Raw genomic sequence first — 22210 nt, forward strand, 5'->3', positions numbered from 1 at the left:
ACAGTAGCTGTGGGGTCTGCTGAGTGAGTGGATCCATCTTGCCCGCAGGAGCCTCAGAGCTTGGGAAGAGGGAAGGAGGATCAGACTGGCTTAGTCTGGAGTCCTGACCATAGAAGACAGCTTGGCCCTCCCTACGTGGGCCACAGAGCAGCACAGGTGTTTCCTGTCTTTTCTGCCAGCAGAGCTGGCTCTGGGCTGGCCCAGCTGGGGCTCTCCTGACAGTGCCGGTGGCCAGATGTCAGGTGTGCTCTGAGACACAGAGGCCCAAAGACAGTGTTCAGTTTGGGGTCTCAGCTGATCTCTCATTATGGCAGCAAATGATTCACTGAGAGAGAAACTGAGGCTAAAATGAGGCGAGTTTTAAACAGCAGAGCCATGACTCAAACCTAGATTTTTAGCTTATATTTCAGCTCTCTTTTCTACTATATTATCCCACCCTCCACTTCTGTTAGAGGAGACAAGATGTAAGAGTCCCAGCTCTGAAATCAAACAGACTGGCTCTATCACTCAGTCATTTGGTGACCTTGGGGACATTCCTAAGGTTCTCTGTGTCCCAGTTTCCCCTACGTGGTAGCTGCTATTGTTAGTGTGTATCACTGTCTTGGACTCAGGGCTGGGTGCCCTTTGTGCTGTTAAAGGTGCAGAAAGAGGCCTGCACAGTAATCATGGGGTTGGGGGGACTTGTGAAGAGGAAAAGACAAAGACTGCACCTTGTCTTCCTTCCACAGTGGCTCAGGTAATAGGGGAAGTCATCAGTGAGCAGGAGGGGCTGCCTGTCTGGCACAGCTTGCTCTGTTCTTACCTGCTTTCTCCTTTTTGTTATGTTCCTTCTCTAGGATGCCTTTCCAGCCTCTTCCTGGGCATGCTCAACCCTTCCCTCTTACTTTCCACTTTCCCTTGGGGATCCACAGCCCTTTGTACCTGCTTTTTTGTTTGTTTGTTATTTCAGATTTCCCTCTGTTTTATTGAAAGTATAATTGATTATACGGGGGATAAGCTACAGGCTTGGGGGAAGTAGGGGAAGAGTCTGGCTCAGCTTAGCTGTGCGGAGAACTGCTCCCTGTGTAGTATCTAGTGCAATCAATCAATTGATTATACTAGTACAATATTGTGTTAGTTTCAGGAGCACAGAAAAGTAATTGTATCTGCTTTCTGTATAACAATCTGTTTTCCTGTCTGCTACTCTTTAAACTGGAAACTCCTTGAGGGTAGACACAGCTTTGTTCATCTGTCATTGCCACTCAGCGTAAAACCCAGCAAGAAAGAGATGGAAGTTATACAGAAGGAGGCTGGGCCTCTCCAAAGCTACAGGCTTGGGGGAAGTAGGGGAAGAGTCTGGCTCAGCTTAGCTGTGCGGAGAACTGCTCCCCGTGTAGTATCTGTGCACCAGCGGGGCAGCTAAGGCATTTTTTGGGGGGCTACAATCAGAAGAAAAGAGGGCCCAGAAATAGTTCTTACAGGTTAAACAGACAGCTCAGCATAGAAGGCTATGTAAATGACAAAAGAAATTCCTAGCACCTACTGTGGCAATGAGGAGTGAGTATCTGTATCTGTCAGGCACAGGGGACTATGGGCAGTAGAGAAGCAGATAGAATACATGGGGAGAGGGGATTCCAGAACGTGATAATTACTGGAGCCTCACATTCTCACCCTGAAAACTGGCACCCTGAAAATTCTATCACTCCGCACTCTGTTCACATGTCAGCATCTCATTTGTTTACACCCTCCTCCCTTGCCTCAAGCCTGATTGTGTTAACAGTTGACCTCATTTTGCTAAAATCTATTTGTAGCACTCAGCCTGGGAATTTTGCCACCCTCTGGCTCCCCAGGCCCTAACCAGCTTCCCTGGGTTAGTTCTGTTCATCTCACTGGCCATGTCTGCTCTCATTGTCCGTGGCTGTGTTCACTGGTGACAGGTGGATTCTGAGAGCTGAGTTCCAGTAGAGGCTGTGAGGACAGCTCGCCAGACTTTTCTTCTTTTCTTTAATTAATTTATTTTAATTGGGAATAATTACTTTACAATATTGTGATTTTTTTTGCCATATATCAACATGAATCAGCTATAGGCATACATGTGTCCCCTCCTCCTGAACCCCCCTCCCACCTCCTTCCCCACCCCATCCCTCCAGATTGTCAGAGCACTGGCTCTGGGTTCTCTGCATCATACATCAAACTCCCACTTTGCCAGACTCTTCTTGTTCCCAGGAGCTGGTATTTGCCTTCTGTATGCACTTTATATTGTACCTCCCCTTTTCTGCTGCTGCTGCTAAGCCGCTTCAGTCATGTCCGACTCTGTGTGACCCCATAGACGGCAGCCCACCAGGCTTCCCCATCCCTGGGGTTCTCCAGGCAAGAACACTGGAGTGGGTTGCCGTATCCTTCTCCAATGCCTGAAAGTGAAAAGTGAAAGTGAAGTCGCTCAGTCATGTCCGACTCTTAGCGACCCCACGGACTGCAGCCTACCAGGCTCCTCCATCCATGGGATTTTCCAGGCAAGAGTACTGGGGTGGAGTGCCATTGCCTTCTCCCCCCTTTCCTGCTAGAATCTCGCTTTCTTCTTCCTTTTTGCCTCCTTTCCACCTTTGCTAAGTGCCTGCTCTGGTCAGGCTCTATGCTAAGTGTGAGGCTACAGAGATAAATAAGTCTTGTGCCCTGGTCCTGAGGAACCCACAGTGACTGATATGAAAGCTGAAAAGCACACAGGGCAATCCTTGAGAAAATACATGTTTTTAGCTGTCCAGTGAGTGGGTTGGTCAGGGAATCCTAGTCCAGAGGAGAAGGAATGGGCAGGTCTCTGTAAACTGTGGTGGGCTGGGAAGGTGGTAGGAATCGAAGAATGGGACTCGGGTTATGATAGGAAGAAAAACATCATGAATAAGGTACATACTAGATTCTTAGTTTCCCTGTTTCTCCTTCTTTTTTCCTGACACAGTAGTTTATAGATTTTTGTATTAGTCAAGGTTCTTCAGATAAACAGAACCAATAGGATATATATATAGATATGTATATGAGGAGATTTATTATGAAAATTGATTCACGCTATCTTGGAGGCCAAGAAGTCCCACAGTCTTCCATATATAAGCTGAAACCCAGGAAAGGTGGGGTTGTAATGCAGTCTGAGTCTGCAGGCTGAGGACCAGGGGAGCTGATGGTGTGAATCCCTGTGAGTCTGAAGATCAAGAGCTGGGAGTGCTGATATAGGTGGGCAGAGGAAAACGGATGTGTAAACTCAAGCTGGAGAGCATATTTGCCCTTCCTCTGCCTTTTGGTTCTGTTCAGACCCTTAGTGCCATGTGAACAATTAGTTGATGCCCAGTCTCATTAATGAAGATGACCTTCTTAACACAGTCTACTGATTCAAATATTAATCTCATATGAAGACAACTCCACAGACATACCCTGGAATAATTCTTTATCATCTATCCAGACACCCCTTAGCCCAATCAAGGTGACACATAAAGTTAACCATTAGGGATTCCCTTAGAACTCAAAATTCTCCAAGCCAGGCTTCAACAGTATGTGAACCGTGAACTTCCAGATCTTCAAGCTGGATTTAGAAAAGGCACAAGAACCAAAGATCAAATTGCCAACATTCATTGGGTCATCAAAAAAGCAAGAGAGTTCCAGAAAAATATCTACTTTTGCTTTATTGACTATGCCAAAGCCTTTGACTGTGTGGACTACAACAAACTCTGGAAAATTCTTAAAGAGATGGGAATACCAGACCACCTGACTGCTTCTTGAGAAATCTGTATGCAGGTCAGGAAGCAACAGAGGTAGAACTTGACATGGAACAACAGGCTGGTTCCACATTGGGAAATTAGTACGTCAAGGCTTATTTAACTTCTATGCAGAGTACATCATGAGAAACGCTAGGCTGGAAGAAGCACAAGCTGGAATCAAGATTGCCGGGAGAAGTATCAATCACCTCAGATATGCAGATGACACCACCCTTATGGCAGAAAGTGAAGAAGAACTAAAGAGCCTCTTGATGAAAGTGAAAGAGGAGAGTGAAAAAGTTGGCTTAAAACTCAACTTTCAGAAAACTAAGATCATGGCATCTGGTCCCATCACTTCTTGGGAAATAGATGGGGAAACAGTGGAAGCAGTGAGAGACTTCATTTTGGGGGGCTTCAAAGTCACTGCAGATGGTGACTTCAGCCATGAAATTAAAAGACGCTTGCTCCTTGGAAGAAAAGTTATGACCAATCTAGACAGCATATTAAAAAACAGAGACATTACTTTGCCAACAAAAATCCATCTAGTCAAAGCTATGGTTTTTCCAGTAGTCATATATAGATGTGAGAGTTGGACTATAAAGAAAGCTGAGCGCCAAAAAATTGATGCTTTTGAACTGTGGTGTTGGAGAAGACTCTTGAGAGTCCCTTGGACTGCAAGGAGATCTAACCAATTCATCCTAAAGGAAATCAGTCCTGAATATTCATTGGAAGGACTGATGCTGAAGCTCCAATACTTTGGCCACCTGATGAAGAACTGACTCATTTGTAAAGACCCTGATGTTGGGAAATATCGAAGGCAGGAGGAGAAGGGGACGACAGAGGATGAGATGGTTGGATGACATCACCGACTCAATGGACATGAATTCAAGTAAACTCTGGGAGTTGGCGATGGACAGGGAGGCCTGGCGTGCTGCAGTCCATGGGGTCACAAAGAGTCGGACACGACTGAGTACTGAACTGAACTGAACTAGGACTGTGGACCCCACTGAAGGGAACTGACAATTCTCACATCTATTTCTCTGAACACCTCAAAGTACTTTCATTTACAACTAGGCATTTAATCTTTTAGCAATTCTGTGATAATGCATTTTACAGCTGAGGAAGCTGAGACCGAGATGGGGGAAGTGAATTTCATAACAAATTGGGGCAGAGGCAAGGATAGAACTCAAACTTCCTAATACTTCATGCAAGATGCTTCCTTTGTTGAAATAAAAATTTCTCTACACGAGGCCTTATTTTTAACTTCAAAGGCCTGGCCATTCAGCTTTTGGATCTTCACTCTCTGATGGCAGTGCCACAGTCAGTTCCCAGAGGGTTGAGGGGGAAACTTAGGCCGTGGAATTCCTATGGTTGCACTCGGGCTAGATCAGGGGATATAGGTGTACCCTGGTGAGACATGTTTGCATGTAATAAACAGAAACAATCCCTGCTGCATGAGGATGAGAAAATTTGAATTCCAGCTCTGTCACTTTTCATGGACTCTGACAAGTCAGTGCCTCTACGGAACCTCACTTTTCTGGTCTACAGCCTGGGAATACTCTACTGTATAGATTAGTTGTGAGAATTTGAAATGTTAATGTAAATACCTGATACATTTTATGTTTTCTCTATCCCCCCCCCTTTTTTTTTTAATTCCTTCTTATGTGGATTAAAGAGAGGGAACTATCACACTTAAGGCTTTTCAGTGAAGATTCAACCCCACAAATATTTATTGAGTGGCTTCTATGTGCTGGTCAGTGCTGGCCTACAGAGAAGTGATCGGTAGGGGCCACAGAGTAAATCAACCAGATTAGGCTCATTTTCTTCCCACCAAACTTGGTAGCCCACAGGCTGTTGATAGGCAGCATGTCTGAGTTTCAGCTATGTATCTGACAAGGCAGAAGGATATAGGGGATAAATGCTTATGTATTTAAGTGGAGTCAAAACTCACTGAAGAGATCCAGAGGGTACCGATAGGTGGAACAGTATTACCTTAGAAGAGGGGGTGATGGATAGATCCTATCCTTGTCCCTGGTAATTCAATATTTTTATTCATGAGCTGGATGAGAATATGAAGCTGGAAAAAACAGGATCTTGTTTCAAATTGATCTGGACAAGGTAGAATAAGGAACTGAGACATGTGTGTCCACCTCAAGGGCTTTGAAGTGTTGGAGGCAATAGTGGGAGGGAGCTAGTCACATGAAGAATTGTTGGAATGTAGTACCTTAGACTTTGGATAGGAATGTTGGGGATGTTGGAGGTGAGAAAGCCTGGGAATCCAAGATGAAAAGTCCTTAAAAACAGGGGAGACAAAGAGTACCCTAGCCTGTGGTGGAGGCTGGATAGGAGGTAGGTGTGTTCCAGAAAGTAAGACAACTCCCTATACTGCAGAGATATTGCTTCTTGTGATCTAAGGACAGGGGAGTGGGGACGTGAGCATGGCTGCAAGTTTAGACCTTCCAGGAAGCTGGAGCGTGGCTGTTGGAGGGCCCTCAGTTGCTCTGTGAAGGTGTTAGTCATTCAGTCATGTCCAACTCTTTGTGACCTCTTGGACTGTAGCTCACCAGTCTCCTCTGTCTATGGGAATCTTGGAGTGGGCTGTCATTCCCTTCTGCAGCGGAGCTTCTTGACCCAGGGATCAAACCTGGTCTCCTGCATTGCAGGCAGATTCTTTACCATCTGAGCCACCAAGGAAGCCACCAGTTCCTCTGTATGGTCTGGCATAGACATGTCAAGGACATGGCTACACCCTGGGCCTAGTAATTCCCCTCCCGTGGACGGAAATAACATGTGGTAATCTGTCCTTGATTTCACACCATCCCCATGTCCTATTGCTCAGCCTTTCAATGAGGAGCCATGAATATAACCCTTTTTGTCAAAGTGGGCATCAGCTTCATGAGGTAGAATTTCAGCTACATGTGTCTTTTCCTGCTGTCTGTCTAGATCCTGCCCCAACTTGGTGGCTCCACTGGGTCCTTTTGGGTCCCCCTCAGCCCCTTACTGGGCAGTGAGATCCTGTCAGTCCCACCACCCTTTCCCCAGCACCAGGTGAGCCACCGTGCACAGGAGGTCATTACCTCTTTCCCTTTGTCTGGGGCTTTTCTTAGCCATTGCGGCTCCATTTCTAGTGGAGTACAGTGCAGGTGGGGCATACAATAGCAGCCTCTTTCCCTCCTGGTATCTCTTTCAGTCTTCTGTGCTGTGCCCCAGAGCCTAGGTCTGGCACACTGGGGACCGGTCTCAGGCTCCAGCACTGCCCCTCTTCTGGTCAGCTCAGTTCTTGGGACACGGCGTTTGTTCTTATCTTCTGATGTTATTCCTTGTTTAGCTTTTCGGTGTCGCTCTCTCCAGAGCAAAGCATTGCTTTGAACCCCAGTTGGTGGACAGGGCCCTGGCACTTCACCAATAGCCGCCAGGTGTTCTCTGGAGGTAGACCTGGCCCTCTGTTCCGGGACATCCTGATGCTGCTCCCGTTCTACCCGGTTTCTGGTTGAACCACAGCCTAGATAGAAATGCTCTCTGTAGATGAGACTTGCAGACCTCTATATGATCTAGTCTTTGTACCTTGCACCTAGAATAGCCTCATGGTCTGGGAGACCCAGCTCCTGCAGTAACCTCAGTCCCACAGCCAATCCTCAGGCTCCGGCGACTTTGCTTGTACCCTTACCAGCCACCCCTCTTCCGCCTACTGTAGTATCCTAGTGTTTCTTACCCTGTAGGGCAGAAGCCTGCATCTGGGCACATGGGCCCGCTGCAGCCCAGAATGGCTGGGATGTACTGAGAAGGCACTAGTTCTCTTCACTGCACGTTAGGGAAGTGTGATCCAGTGAGCTTCCTATATTGCTCTAAGGCCTCTCATCTTTCCAAACTAGGCCTTGACTTAGCAGAGAAATAAGCAGAGTGTGGTGAGTGTGTGTCTAAGAAGAGAAACCAATTCCTCCTGAGTGGGAAGGCTTTGTGGAGGAGGAGACACGCAGAGTGTGTGAGGCTGAGCAGGCAGTGGGCACCCTGACTCACTGTGCCCTTCCTCTCTGGCAGTGACCCGCCATAACCACCTCAAGGACTTCATGCTGGTGGTGTCTATCGTTATTGGTGTGGGTGGCTGCTGGTTTGCCTACATCCAGAACCGTTACTCCAAGGAGCACATGAAGAAGATGATGAAGGACCTGGAGGGCTTACACCGAGCCGAGCAGAGTCTGCATGACCTTCAGGAAAGGTAAGGCCCTGTCCCTGCCCCCTGACCCTGGTGTTGCCAGCTCTTGGGAGCCTCCAGTTTCCACCTAAGATGCGGGCCGTCTGGCTCCCAAGACCCTGCTGACACGGTGGCCCAGGCTGTGTCATCCTCCCAAACCTGCGTTGGAGCCTAGGTTCCTGCCGTTCCAGTCACACAGGCAAGTATCCCTCCCCGGGGCAGAAGCTTATTTCTATCCTTTCTCCCCCGGAGCTTCAGAGGGAGAAGTGTGGAGCTGCTGGAAGGTCTTGAGCTTCCCTGGTTGGATGGCTTGTGTGGGGTCATTCCATCCTCCATCCCACCTCTTGACTGCTTCCCTTTCCATAGAAGTAGACATGATTACTGTCCTTCTCTGTTTCCCAAAGAAACCTCGCAAACCTGTCTTCCTAATACCTTTCATGCTGTCTTATATGGCATCTAAATCTCATGAGTATTCACTTGTTGTATGTGTGCTGTGCTCAGTCTGACTCTTTGTAGCCCATGGACTGTAATCTGCCAGACTCCTCTGCCCATGGAATCTTCCAGGCAAGAATTCTGGAATGGGGTGCCATTTGCTACTCCAGGGGATCTTCCCAACCCAGGGATTGAACCCATGCCTCTTGCATCTCCTGTGTTGGCAGGCGGATTCTTTACCACTAACACCACCTGGGAAGCGCCCACTGTTGTATGACTGGGTAAATCCCTTTCCTTTCTGGGATATATTTCCTCATTAGTAATGTAAAGGAGTTGAACTAGGAGCATACCAGGACATTTTAGCTCTGATAGTCTGAGGTTCTGTTTGAATAAAGCATGGCTTAGAAACTATTGTAGAAGATCTAGCTGTGAAGGGAAGGTGACAGTCTGCCAGCCGACCTAAGTACTTCCTGACATCTAGGAACCAGGTCTGTGTGGGGAATTGGAAGGAAGTCACTGCTTCTGGGCCACAGAGCACACACTTAAGAAGGAGCAGTGACTCAGTGCCAGCCTGTAGGAAGAGAGCTGGAAGGACTGGAATGGCACAGAGGCAGGAGATGAGTGGATGTGGAGTCTGAGGAGGTGGCCTTGAAAGATGCGTAGGAAAGATTAACCTGGTGGTTGTGGTTGAGTGTATAGAGTGAGACCAGATCCCTGGTACCTTCGGACTCACACATTAGTAGGATGCAAAAGGCAATAGAGAATCAATGTGGGTATTTGACTTTTTTGCTTTGTTTTGGTTTTAAGAAGAGGAGAGGCCTACTTCAGGAGTGTTTTGTCAGAAAATGATTCCGACAGCCTAGGGACTCCTGTTGGGGAGTCTTTGCAGGAATCCATGTAAAAGGAAGTGAAGTTTGTCTCTTTTCTATTATTTTTAAATGATAGATACTATTTTCTTTGGAAGGATGGGGAAATGGTTTCTTAAGAACTGGATATTGTTAAGTACATTTAAGCATTATTGTTTGTAATCACCACAACCCCCTTAGGGTAGGTATTGTTATCCCAATTTTAGAGTGAAGAAATGAAGCCTCGGAGAGGGTGAGTGTCCATAAGTAGTAAATTAGGAATTTCTTTAACCACAGGCTGCTGCCTCAGTAAAGGCACCCCTAGCAGATTCGTTTCCATGGGCTTTTAGGAGGCAAGAGGAGTTTTATCTTTGAGCTGATTCCTGGCTACTTTGCTGGGCCCCTTGTTCCTGGGCCCTTTTCCAACGGGGGGCTAAATGCTGCTATGTGGGCAGTCCCCATTCTTCATTTGTCTGAAAAACATGTACTGTTTTCATTCCAAAGGCAAAGAATCTAGGCAGGAGGCATTCCAAGTTTGGGGATAAAACTAAACTCCCAGCCCTCTCTGCTCCCCAAGGCCTCCAGAGCTAACCGGCCACTGTGGCACTTTGAGAAACGAATGCACACGCCTCCCAACCCAAGACAGGCCCACACCTGTGCACACACATATCCTCCTCTGACACAGGGGCCCATGTGCCTCTTTGCGCCTCCTTACTTTGGAGGCCTACACTGCCAGTCACCAAAGAGCTTTTTCCAGAGTTCTGATGCTTTAGGTGAGTAAATGTAATGCTATATGTGCATTCCAGTTAAGATTTCACTGGGTTTCAAGATAATTCTTTGAGGCAAGCAGGAATTTTGAGTCCCACTTAAAAAGGAAGAAACAGGCCTGGTCCAGGGAACAGACTTGTCCACAGTCACACAGCTGCGTAGATCCGAGCTGTGGTCAGACTGCCTGCTTTTCTTCTGATGGTAACTGATTGTCGCCTTCAAGATGCTCAGTCTTCTGTGAAGGAGACGGGGTGGGCCCAGGCTCGACTGTACATTTATTAGCTCATTTCTTCACCCAGTAGTATTTATTGATCTTCATCTCTATTACGACCAAAATGGGTCAGTTTTGATTCTACTTTAAAGGAACTCCCTATTGTATGAAGAAGAGAGGCATATCATAGACTTTTCAGAAGAGGCTGCTTTCAGAGAGGATAATATTTCAGTGAAGAATTGAATCCCTAATTTCAAGCAGTTGAGTCATGGGAGAGTACAATAAAGGAGGATATTCAGGGCAGGGAGATTGTGCTGGAAATGGCGCCCCTGACTTGTTTTTAGCTGTGCACATAGCGCCACCTGCTGAGTGCCTTGACGAGGTTCAATTCCTTTTCACTCCAGGGATAAAGTGCGCAGAAGGCTGCAATTTGTCAGCAGAAAGCTTGCAGCTTAGGCATATTTCCTCTTCCCTCCTTACTTGTCGCCACATCTTTTGAGGCTTCAGTCATTGACAGATCTGGACTTGGGATTTTTTTTAGAGGTTCAGTTCTGTTTCTACCTCTTCTGTTACCTGCTTAATTAACTCAGTGGTCAGTGCTTCCCTACTTGTTCTGCAGCCTATCCTCTCTCTTCTGTACCTCAAGTCTAAGCCATATATCACTTGTTTTCTTCCTCTTCCTTTCCCCTCTTATCCTGTAACATAGTGGTTCCTACTCAGGTAGGAAGACCTGACAGTAGCTAAGTCCTTTCCCTCTTCCAGAGGGACCAGCTAATGCTTATTCTTTCTTCTGGGTCTAACCCAGGCCTCACCTTCCCCTACTCCTTTCAGGCAGAGTTGATCACCCCATCCTTTGGGTCTATCCAACACTTTATTTCTCTATTATAGAACTTATCACACTGTGTGCCCTTGTTTACTTGTCTATATTGGACTAAGCCATGAGCACCTCAGTGGCAGGGACAGTCTTCTCATTCATCTCCATATGTCTAGGAGTCACAACAGGGCTTGGCATTTAGTAGACACTTTAAAGTACTAGGTGAAGGAAAAGGTGAATGAATGAATGAATAAACATAGATATGTAGTGGGAAGAAGGAAGGAAGTTTAGCCGGATGGATGAAGGATTTTGTCAGTAAACAGAGGGAATGTGTGGGTGGGTCCAAGGGCATATTTTCATTATAAGTGATGCCCTCGAGAAGGAATGTGCTTAGGAAGGGAACTTAAGGTCAGGGGCATGAGGGGCTCCCCCAAATCCTGCCCAGCCCCTTTAGCATGAATTTCATGTTTCTGTGCTTTTGGGATTTAGGTACTCAGGAGTCCAAGAGGTACAACTCAATAGTTCCCTTCTCATCTTCCTTAAATCCCCCCATGACCATCACCCCCAGCATATTTCACCATCAGGCTTTCCCTGGGTCTTTGGTCCATGTTTCAGGGTATTCTACATTGATTGTACCTTCCAGATACCTTGGTATAAGGGTAGTAACTGTGCAATTTGAACACATAAAGATTAGAATTCTGGTCTCAATTCTGTCTGCCATCTGTTCCCTTTCCTAAGCCTTTGTGTCCATACCTGTCCCAGGCTGATAATTGTACAATATATCATTATCTGCAGGGAGGACAAATGTGGAAGACCTTGTAAACTAGTAGTTGTTATGATCTGAGTATGTGAGACATCTTGTTGTTGTTCAATCAGTAAGTCATGTCTGACTGTTTGCGACCCCATGGACTGCAGCGCTCCAGGCTCTCTTGTCCTTCACTGTCTCCCCAACACCTTAGAAGGAAGGATTCAGATACCCTGGAACCTTGGCTTCACAGCTTTTGTTACTGGCCTTTGTTACTGGCAGCAGAATGATGGTCCAAGTAAGTAGGGTAATGACATGGTTTCTGCTGATCCTGAGCTGCCTCACCAGGGCCAGGCAGGTGGCAGAGTAGGGAGAATATATTCTGAGTGCTGGAGGCTTCATCTTCCTCTTGGATGCCATGCCCTGTGGCTAGTTGGTGGGCACTGCCTTGCCTGGCCTCCTCCAGCTCCCCACATTGTCTCCAGGCTGCACAAAGCCCAGGAGGAGCACCGTACGGTGGAGGTGGAAAAGGTGCACCTGGAGAAGAAGCTGCGCGATGAGATCAACCTTGCCAAGCAGGAAGCCCAGAGGCTGAAGGAGCTGCGGGAGGGAACGGAGAATGAGCGGAGCCGCCAGAAGTATGCCGAGGAGGAGTTGGAGCAGGTAGGAGAGTCTACAGTCCCGAGGGGCTGGGGTCAAAGGGCAGGAGCCAAAGGTCTGGCCAGGAGTCGTGGAAAAGTTGCAAAAATGATCACTGCGGTTGTGAAAGCACAGTGAATAACTAGCTGATGTTATTCTGTCCCTTTTTAGTTGAGGTATTTACATATACAGATCATAAGTATACAGCTGGCACACTTTACATATGCATGTACTGTGTAACTACCATCCACGTCAAGGTACAGAATCTCGTAAGCACTCAGAGGGCTCACTTCTGCTTCCCCTTTCTCCCTGTCAATACTTCACCCAAAAGGTAACTACAGTCGTGACCTCTAAACCAGATTAGTTTCACCTGATTTTTAACATCATGTAAATAGCATTATACAGTATGTGTTCTTTTGTGTTTGGTTTCTTTCATTGAACATTATATCTGTGAGAGGCAACCATGTTATTGCATGTAGTGATAATTAATTTATTTCTGTTGCTGAGTGTTAATCCCTTATATGGATATACTATAAATTATTTATCCATTCTCCTATTGATAGACATTTGGATTGTTTGCAAGTTTGTTTTCTTTTAAAACTTCTTTGTGGGCATCACTTATTTCTTTTGAATATGTAACAGGGCATTCATATATTTAGTTTTAAGAAATTGGTGATTTTCCTAAATGACTGTACCAATCTGTACTGCCACTAGTGATAGTGTGAGAGTTCTAGTTGAGCTATAGCCTGAGTATTTTTAGGCATTTTCATTTTATACATTATGATGTAGATATAATAGTATCTTGTTGTGATTTTAATTTTCCTATTGACCAATAATATTGAATACCTTTTCATAAATTTATTGATGACTTTATTTGGGAATCTTCTAATTTAAGAAATTGGGATTCAGTTAAAAACATTTCCTAACTTCCATTGTGATTTCTTTTTGACCCATGGTTATTTAATAGTGTGTTGCCTAATTGTCAAACACTTGGGGACTTTTCTGTTTATCTTTCTCATTGATTTCCAGTTTAACTTTGCTGTGTTCAAAGAACATGTGCTTTGACCACAGGTTCCAGTCCTTTCAAATATGTTGAAACTTGGATGATGTAAGCAGACTACAGAAAACAACTAAAAGGCAAAGAGTGTCAGACTGGATAAAAAACAAAACCCAAGTATATGCTGTTTACAACAGACATGCTTTAGAAATAAGGATACAAAATGGTTAAAAGTAAAAAGATGAGAAAAGATACTAATATACAATAAACACTAAGGAAAATAAAGCAAGGGTAGCTATGTAAATGTCAGACAAAATAGACTTAGAGAAAAAAGTATTACTAGAGACAAAAATGGACATTTCATGTAAGATAAATATGTGAATTAAACAGTAATATATAACAACCTTTAATTTGGATGCGCCTAATAATATAGTTTAAAATATATGTGTGTGCATATGTGTGTGTGTGTGTGTGTGTGTATGTGTGTGTATATAAAGCAAAAGTTAAGAAAAACTAAAAGGATTAATAGACAAATTTCATAATCAAAGTTAGAGATTTTTAGCATCCCCCTCCCAATAATAAGCAGCCAAAAGTATCAGTAAGGATATAAAAATTTAAACATGACTGATCAATTTGACCTCATTGCTGCATGTAGAGCGTTTTACCCCACAGCCGCAGAATACACATTCACTGTAGTGTTTACATGTTGCTTCTGCTCCATTCTCTCTCCTTCTGGGTATCCAGTATTTATGTTAGACCTTTTAACTCTATTCCACGTGTCTCTTATGCTTAGTTCTGTTCTTTTTTCCTCCCTCTGTGCTTTGGTTTGGTTATTTTATATTAATCTGTCTTTGAGTTCCCTAATCCTGTATTTTGCCAAGAACATTGTGGTATTTAGCTCATACAGTGGAATCCTACTCTCAGGTAATGTATTTTTCTAGAATGCCCATTTTACTCTTTTATTGATTCTGTTCCCTGTCTAGAATTTTCCCATATTTTTCTTTAACATTTTAGTCATAGCTGTCTTAAAGTCCTTGATGGGTAACTCTTAACATCTGGATCATTTGTGGGACTGCTTGTTTTTCCTCTTGATTATTACTTTTATTTGCCTGTTCTATTCTCATGTCTAGTAATTTAGTACATGGTGGATAGTGTGCATAAAGAATAATAAAGGCCACAGTTGATTTTCATCTTCTGTCAGATATAGGGTTTAGTTAGGTATGCTGGGTAAGGATCTGGTCATCTCAAGCCAATGAGAGACTGAAATGTGTCAGAACTGGGCTGTAGTTTAGTAAGAGTTGGTCCAAGCCTCATTTGTCCCTGTTTCTCAGGCATTCTGCTTCCTGACTTTTTATTGAGATCTGGTGAATTTATTTCTTCCCAGTCCTGAATGACTATGAGATTATTTCTGCCCCTTGGACATTTTTAAGTTAGCTCTTTGGCCTCCTACTCCTCATAACTTTCAAGTTTTGCAGCTCTCTTGAGGAGGGGACTGGCTGTGTGCTTGAGTCAGATCCCTTCTTTCTTGCAATGCCTTGTCTCCTAAGCATTGTGACATTATGGGATATTTTATTCCACTCTTTGGCCTAGCTACCTATTCTCTTGCACAGCTCCAGAGTGCAGTAAATGCTCATGATCCCCGTGTTCCCTGTTTTGTAACTGTTTCTCTCATTACACAGTTTTTGAGCGTGTTTGACCAGCCCTTTCATGTGCCTCCCCAACTGTCATACTTCCATCTACTTGCTCTCTCTTCTCTCTCCATTCTCTCTTTAGCTGATCCCAATCCTTCAACTGTTTTTAATGTAGAACTTGATCCTACATTTCCAGACTCAGTGTATTAGTCGCTAAGGTGTCTGTTCCTCGTTTTAAATCTATAAAGCCAGGAGTGGGCTATTTTGTAGTTTCCTTTTCAAGGAACAAAAACCCAATGAAGCTTGGTCCTCTCATGGGCTCTCAGAGGAATGAAGGTGTTTTGTCCTTAGCTAAGGCCCTCCTGGTCTATATTAGGCTCAGGGGAGGACCCCAGACCTGCTGTGGGATACTTCCCCATGGGCTAAAGTTGGACATTAGACTGCTCTCAATCCCCTTTCTCTGGGATTCTGAACAGTGAAAAGTCAGTGTTCAGATGGGGGAGCTGGGGATTGTTTATACTGGTAGCCTGGATGAGATAGAAGGAATTCAGCATAGATAATGGGTTCTGTATGTACAGTACTTTCCAGACCTTTCATATTTAAGTGCTTTGTGGCCGTCTGCTTTATTTTATGCTCCTTGCTTAGAAGTCAGTGAGGAGATGTCTGCTTACACATTGGTCCTTTCTGATCTTGGCCTCTGTTGGCAATACCCATGTTAGGTATAACCTTGCTTGTTGTTTTCTTGCCTTGTAGAGAGTGCCCATTACAGCCTACCCACCCTAATCAATGAGGGAATCACAAAGTCTCTGGGCTAGAGGAGTCTTTGGAGAGGGTTCAGGCCAGTTGCCCCCTGCAGTAGCAATCATTTTGAAGGTCTTTCTGACATGAGCTTTTTCCATACCTCTCAGGATAGGGAGCTCACTGTCTCCTGACATCATCACTTTGCTTACGGTTTGGGTTTGCCTGGGATAAGACCTTACACCGAGCGAGATCTGCTTTAGGAAGCACATGGTCACACAGCCAGTTGAGTGACAGACCAGGGACCAGGTCAGATTTCCAGACTCCCACCCAAGTGCTTTTCTTGCCACATTGTGAAGGCTTGGGTTCAAGAATAGACCCCAGCTCTCAGAAAGAAGAGGATTCACTGAGATAACCTGTACCTCATGAGAGCAGGGAAAATTGCTGAGATTGGCTGTATGACCAGGAGAAGTGACTAATAGGTGAGAAAAGAATCCTCTAGTCTGGCAGCAATAAATAAATAAATAAATCAAAGAAAGGAAAAAAAGTCTCGATTTGCCTTCTGGTTGACACTTCTAAATATGTTGACCTTGAGTAGGTTACTTTCCTTCTCCTAGCTTGGTTTCTTATATATAAAATACAGAAAATAATCCTTGCCCTTTCTCCCTCTTGTGAGAGTGGTGAAGCTTAGATGAGATGGAAGAAAAGAAGGCTGATGTATCATATGGAGGCATTGGAGAGGGCCTTGGTAATAGTAAGGACTCATATCCTCTTGCCTCACAGGTACGGGAGGCCTTGAGGAAAGCAGAGAAGGAGCTGGAATCGCATAGCTCATGGTATGCTCCAGAGGCCCTTCAGAAGTGGCTGCAGCTGACCCATGAGGTGGAGGTGCAGTACTACAATATCAAGAAGCAAAATGCCGAGAAGCAGCTGCTGGTGGCCAAGGAGGGGGTGAGACCTGCCCTCCTGCTGCACTATTCTCTCCTCCTTGCCCCACTCCCTTCACTTGCCCTTTTTCCTCCTCTCTGCCTCTCTATATCCCTCTGTTGGACAAAAAGACATCCTGGTGTTGGGTTTTGTTTCTTTTCCTGATGCACAGTTTCTAATAATGTCCTCAAGCTCCTGGAGAAGGGAACGAGGGTGCAGGGCTACTCCGACCTGCCTTTTGGGAAAGGTGTGGTGGAGGCAGGTAGAGGGAAGTCTCTGCTGGCCCCAGACTGACACAGGGACAGACTCCTGGTGTCAGGATCCCTCGGCTCCTCTCATTGCTTCTGTTTTCTTTCTTTCCCTACTCTTTCCTCTTCCGTTGGCTTCCATTTTTCTTTCCCATATTCTCTTCCTTTTTCTCATGCCTCCTAAACTGTGCTAGGAGGAGGGGGAGCCAGCCACAAAATAATGTTTTTAATTTTTCCAGCCTATACTCCCTGCTCTTTTTAAGCTGAGGGCCTCATCTTTGCAGGCTGAGAAGATAAAAAAGAAGAGAAACACACTCTTTGGCACCTTCCATGTGGCCCACAGCTCTTCCCTGGATGATGTGGATCACAAAATCTTAACAGCTAAGTAAGTCACACCTGCTGCCCAGCTCTGGCGATGTCCATCCCATCCTCAGAGTTGGAGGGTGTCCAGGGCCTCCAGTCCCGATTCTGTTTCTTCACTGGAAGAGGTACAGCTCTGGTCTCCTGCCTCAGCCCTTAACTACCTCCCACACTGCTCTTAAGTCTATGATTTAAGTGTGCTTCTTACATACACGTACTGCCCCCTGCCCCTGCAACTTGTTCCTCTGAGAAGATGACTCCTTTCTCCTGGGGCTTAAGCCCAGCCCATGCCTCCCATTTTCTTTCTTCTCTCTCCAGGCAAGCTCTGAGCGAGGTGACAGCAGCACTGAGGGAGCGCCTGCACCGCTGGCAACAGATTGAGATCCTTTGTGGCTTCCAGATTGTCAATAATCCCGGCATCCATTCCCTGGTGGCTGCCCTCAACATAGACCCCAGCTGGATGGGTAGCACACGCCCCAACCCCGCCCACTTCATCATGACTGACGACGTGGATGACATGGATGAGGAGATTGTGTCGCCCTTGTCCATGCAGTGTAGGTGACCTCTTGGGTAGGGATGAGGGAAGGAGGCTTTGATGTGCAGATTGGGAAGTCTGCTGGTCTCTGCCGTGCTTAAGCCAGATATGGGGCAGAAGCCAAGATGGTTTAACTCATTACCTTGGTTCATAAAGCACAGCCTGCATCAGGTATTCCTTTATGGTTGTCCTGTTAGTGGTTTCCCTTGCTGTATGCTCCATCTGCCCTATGGGTCTATTGTGTTAAGCGTGTCTCCCTCACTCTCTATGTTTTTTTAATCCTTTTATTCTCCTTCCCCCCTTCCGTTCCTATCTACCTTTATAAAAATAACCTCCTTTAGAGATTCATAACATAAAAATGGCATTCATTTGACTGTTGCTTTTACCTGTTTTAATTTTATATTCCTTATTTTTAATTGCTAAGTAGATAAATGATGTCTCTTTCTGTTTTTTCACGTGAGGCCCCAGGAAGCAATAGTCCCTTACAGTGATAAAGCCCCAAATCCTCCAAGCCAGAAAGACGTTCTTGTCCAGGAGGGATCTCCTGCACAAGCATTTCCGCCTTTCCATCTGAACTTGGCCATCCCTGCCCCCTCCGACCTCTGTCCTGGGTCTTCCCTCTCCCTGTTCTCCCTGCAAGTGTTGAGAGCTGAGTAGAGCAGAGTCGAGGAAGACAGCACTCTGTGGGAATTCTTCAGTGAAGGAAGGGACACACCCCCTAGTGACCCGCTGAATTTTTCTGTGGATCAGAGTCTATAAACAGAATAGACTTTTATGGAAAAGCTCTTGTCCTGGGCCCATATCCCATGCGTGCAGGGGGGATGATGGAAACCTGGGCTGGGTTAGGGGCTCACTTTGAGATAGCCAGATCTTTAATCAGGCTGGATGTTTTTGTAAGTTTCTTCAGCCATAGTTTGCCTCTGGCCAAGCCTCTTCTTTCTGTGGACTGATGCCCTGCAAGGCTTTCATTAAAGGCCCAAGAAGGTTAAGGTCACGAGCAAGTAGAACGTGATTTTGACATATTGCTCTAAAGACTCCTGTGTTCTCCGGGTTGGGAGGGACTTTCATGAGCTCTGAGCCACTCCCCCCTTGCCCCTGGCCCTTCCCTTACCCCATGGGGGCAGGGTGAAGCCCTCGGTGAATCCGATTCTCTTCTCCTTTCGGCCTGGTTGTTGGACCCTAGATGCTGCCTGGCTGATGGGGCGTAGGTTCAGTGACCGCTCTCTCTGCTCAGCATCCGCCGGCTCGGACGATCAGTCCCTCTGGAAATACCCGGGTTTGAGGAGCCCCTTTGGGGCTTTTGTTTTTTCCGACTTTGGGGACTAAACCAGCACTCCCACCCCACGGGCCCCTTCTCCTGCCTGCATCACTCCCCTGCCTGTTCCCTCTGTTCCTTCACTACAGTCCCTACTAACTTCAGGGAAGGGTTCGGGGGGTGAGAAGAATCAGCCTGCGCAGCTGAGGCCTGGAGAGGGAACAGCCGTGGTGATGGGAGGCTTCGGCTTCTCCTTTCAGCCCAGCTCAACTGATGTCCCAGTGGCCCTTCATCTAGCTGGGCTGAGATGGAAAGAAGGAATGAGAGAGCCGCCTCCTCCTTTCTCTTTCTCTGCTTCCCATTCTGTCTGTCTTTGTCCATCCCTATTCCACGTTTCCTCTTCCCCTTAAGCCTCTCTTTGATGTCTTGAAAGCCACCAGCCATTTAGAGGCCCTACCTCGCTAGCTCTCCATTACCATGCAGCTGTGCTCTCTTCCTGGTGGCCCTTCCAAGGCTTCTGCCATCCGTGTAACCTGACCCTTTCTCCCATCTTTAGGGAGAAGGAAGGGAGGCCCATCTATCAGGGCAGAGGAGAAAAAACAAAAGTGTGAATTCCATTTTCATCTGGAGCTGGCAGTGAGCCCAAGAGGGATGCTCTAGCATGTCTCTAAGTTACCTGGTACCCATATACCCCTTCTCTGGGCATGGTGGCCACCATCTTCTAAGAGCCTGATTTGAAGCATTGATCCAAGAGCTGGTTCTTTGTTGTGTAAATGCTTATTAGAGGAAGTTTGGAAAGTAAAAAGAGTAAATATGGGCTTTAAAAGGCACATGTAGTTCCCACCATATTTGAGCAGTTTTTTGTTTGTGAATTTTTAAGTAATTTTTTATGTAGTCAAGATAATGGTAACCACTGTCATTTACAGAGTGCCATGAACTGTGTCAGGTACTTTAAAAATATTATCTTGAAGCCTCATGACAACTCTGTAGGATTTTATAAGTTAGGAATTAAAATGGGGAAGTAAGTTAATCAAGGTCACAGCTAGAAATAGAAAGACCTGGTTTCAAACTCTTGTCCTTTGTATTCTATTACTCAAGGTATTCCTTGTACATGGAAATCTGTATCCTTTTGTTTCCCCTGAGCATTTTAATAGGCCTTTTTCTGTGTTTTAAAAGTCTTCTCAAGCAGCAGTTTTTTTTGGCTGCACTGCAAGTCTTATGGGATCTTAGTTTCTCAGGGGTTGAACCTGAGTCCTGGCAGTGAAAGTGTCAAGTCCTAACCACTGGACCACCAGGGAATTCCCATAAGTAGCATTTTTAATAGCTGTATAACCTTCCAGTAACTGGATGTGTTACCATTTTCTCGTCATTCCACCTTTATTTTTGCTTTCATATGATTATTAATAAAGGTGTGATAAACATGTTTATGTATAAATCCTTTTCTGAATTGTGACTATTGTCCCAACTTTGGCTTTCTAAAAAGGCTGGTTCTTTGTGCCCTCCCGGACCTTGTCCCAAACCCCTGTCCTACCCCGTCCTGCCTGTGTCCTCCTGCTAACTGCCTTACCACCTCCCTTCCTAGTAATGTTGGCCCTAGGTCTCCTTCCATTGGAATTGCCATTGAAATTGACCTGGGCACTTCATTTTCAACTGGCCCCTCCTTTAGGATCCCTGGTGGGAGGTTCTTGGGAGGAGGTGCCCCATTCTCCAGACTGGGGACCAAGGACCCAGAGTGGTCTCCAGCAAGCATCTCTCCACGGGCAAACTTGTTTCCCGGCCAGCCCAGAGCAGGTGGCCCTTCCTCACACTCTCTTCTCTCTCCTTGCAGCTCCCAGCCTGCAGAGCAGCGTCCGGCAGCGCCTGACGGAGCCACAACATGGCCTGGGGTCTCAGAGGTTGGTAGAGGGCGAGGCTGGCCACTTCTTGACAAGCCGGGTCTCTCTGCGGCGAATGCGCAGCCTTTCATCTGGACAGTCTTTCAGTTCTGAAGGCCTCGGGACCAGCGCTCCACCTGCCTCTGCTTCTTCTTCCTGCTCCTCTGCCACCACCACTACCACCACCACCACCACCACCACCTCCATCACCACCGTCCATGTCCACCCTGTCTATTACCACCACAGCACTTCCTATTTCCTCCAGATGGAGCCCTACCCTGACCCACCCCCTTCTGACAGCACCGCTGTGATGCCTTGGCACTCAGAGAGCTTGGGGTATCAGCTGTCTCTCTTCTCTCCCCTTCTTCCTGTCCGTGCCTCTCTGCTGCCTTTACCTTGGCCTTTGCCTGCTGGCTGCTGCTTGGTGGGCTGTGGGGACTGTGGATTGGGGTACCTTCTCCTTGTCCTGTCTTTTCCCAGCCTGGGACTCCTCCTTGAGGTCAGCCTAATGCCCTATACCTTTCTTCCCTTCTCTCCTTGGGGTTTGCTGACTCTAAAAATGAGTAACAGAACCCCTCCCTCACGGTCCTATAGCACTTTGGCCTAAACTTTCACATCCGTTATCTCAGTGGAGTTCTCACTTCTTTTATCCCCTCAGCAAACATTTATGGATACCTACTCTCTGCCAGACTGCTGGGCTTGGGGATTTGTAGATGATAAGATACAATCTCAGCCATCAAGAATCATGGTCTGATCTGGGAGAGGTACATAAATGATTCTGGAACAGTTGATAAGTGCTATGGGGGTGTTGAAGAGGGAATGACTAACAGTGTGAACCTGGGTGGAACGCTTCACAAAAGAGATGACATTTATGCCAACACCCTGTGTGTAGGAAAAGGAGATTGGGTATTCTAGGCAGAGGGAACACATATATAGGCTTGGAAGTTCATGAGAATCTGATCTGTGTGTGGTTAGAACATTGGCTATGTGTTGATGGGACAGGGTAGCAAAGGAGGCTAGAATGATGCAGGGCTCTGAAAGGCTAGGAGCTTGGGCCATCACCCTTTAAGATGGAGAACTGCAAAGGGGCTTTTAGAAGGAAGTGAATTGGTCATATTTGCATTTTAGAAATAACATTTTATAGCCTGTATATAGGAAAGAATGGGGAGACTAGAGAACTTGGAAGTCATTGCAGTAGGCCACCAGGGGAGGTAATGAGGTTTGGGGGTAAAAACAAGAGTATTAATTGGTAACTGACTTTGAGGGGTGGAGGAGAAGGA

The 22210-nt window shown here is 46.1% G+C and overlaps 1 protein-coding gene across 7 annotated transcripts in view; it reads left to right on the forward strand.

Annotated features, from left to right (window-relative positions):
• STIM1 (stromal interaction molecule 1) overlaps positions 1-22210 on the forward strand; it is a 204970-nt gene that overhangs the window by 177664 nt on the left and 5096 nt on the right. For 3 of the 7 annotated variants that reach the window (XM_027563068.1, XM_027563067.1, XM_027563071.1), the window contains 7 exons: positions 7758-7935; positions 12212-12389; positions 16515-16682; positions 17191-17291; positions 17585-17820; positions 18985-19077; positions 20885-20951. In XM_027563068.1, the coding sequence (XP_027418869.1) occupies positions 7758-7935; positions 12212-12389; positions 16515-16682; positions 17191-17291; positions 17585-17820; positions 18985-19077; positions 20885-20951 (1021 nt within the window). Of the gene's footprint in view, positions 1-7757; positions 7936-12211; positions 12390-16514; positions 16683-17190; positions 17292-17584; positions 17821-18984; positions 19078-20884; positions 21267-22210 lie in introns of all 7 variants that reach the window. The other 4 variants (XM_027563070.1, XM_027563072.1, XM_027563069.1 and 1 more) reach the window with 2 other exon arrangements.

Source organism: Bos indicus x Bos taurus, chromosome 15, assembly GCF_003369695.1.
Source record: "Bos indicus x Bos taurus breed Angus x Brahman F1 hybrid chromosome 15, Bos_hybrid_MaternalHap_v2.0, whole genome shotgun sequence".
NCBI classification, from domain to species: Eukaryota; Metazoa; Chordata; class Mammalia; order Artiodactyla; family Bovidae; genus Bos; species Bos indicus x Bos taurus.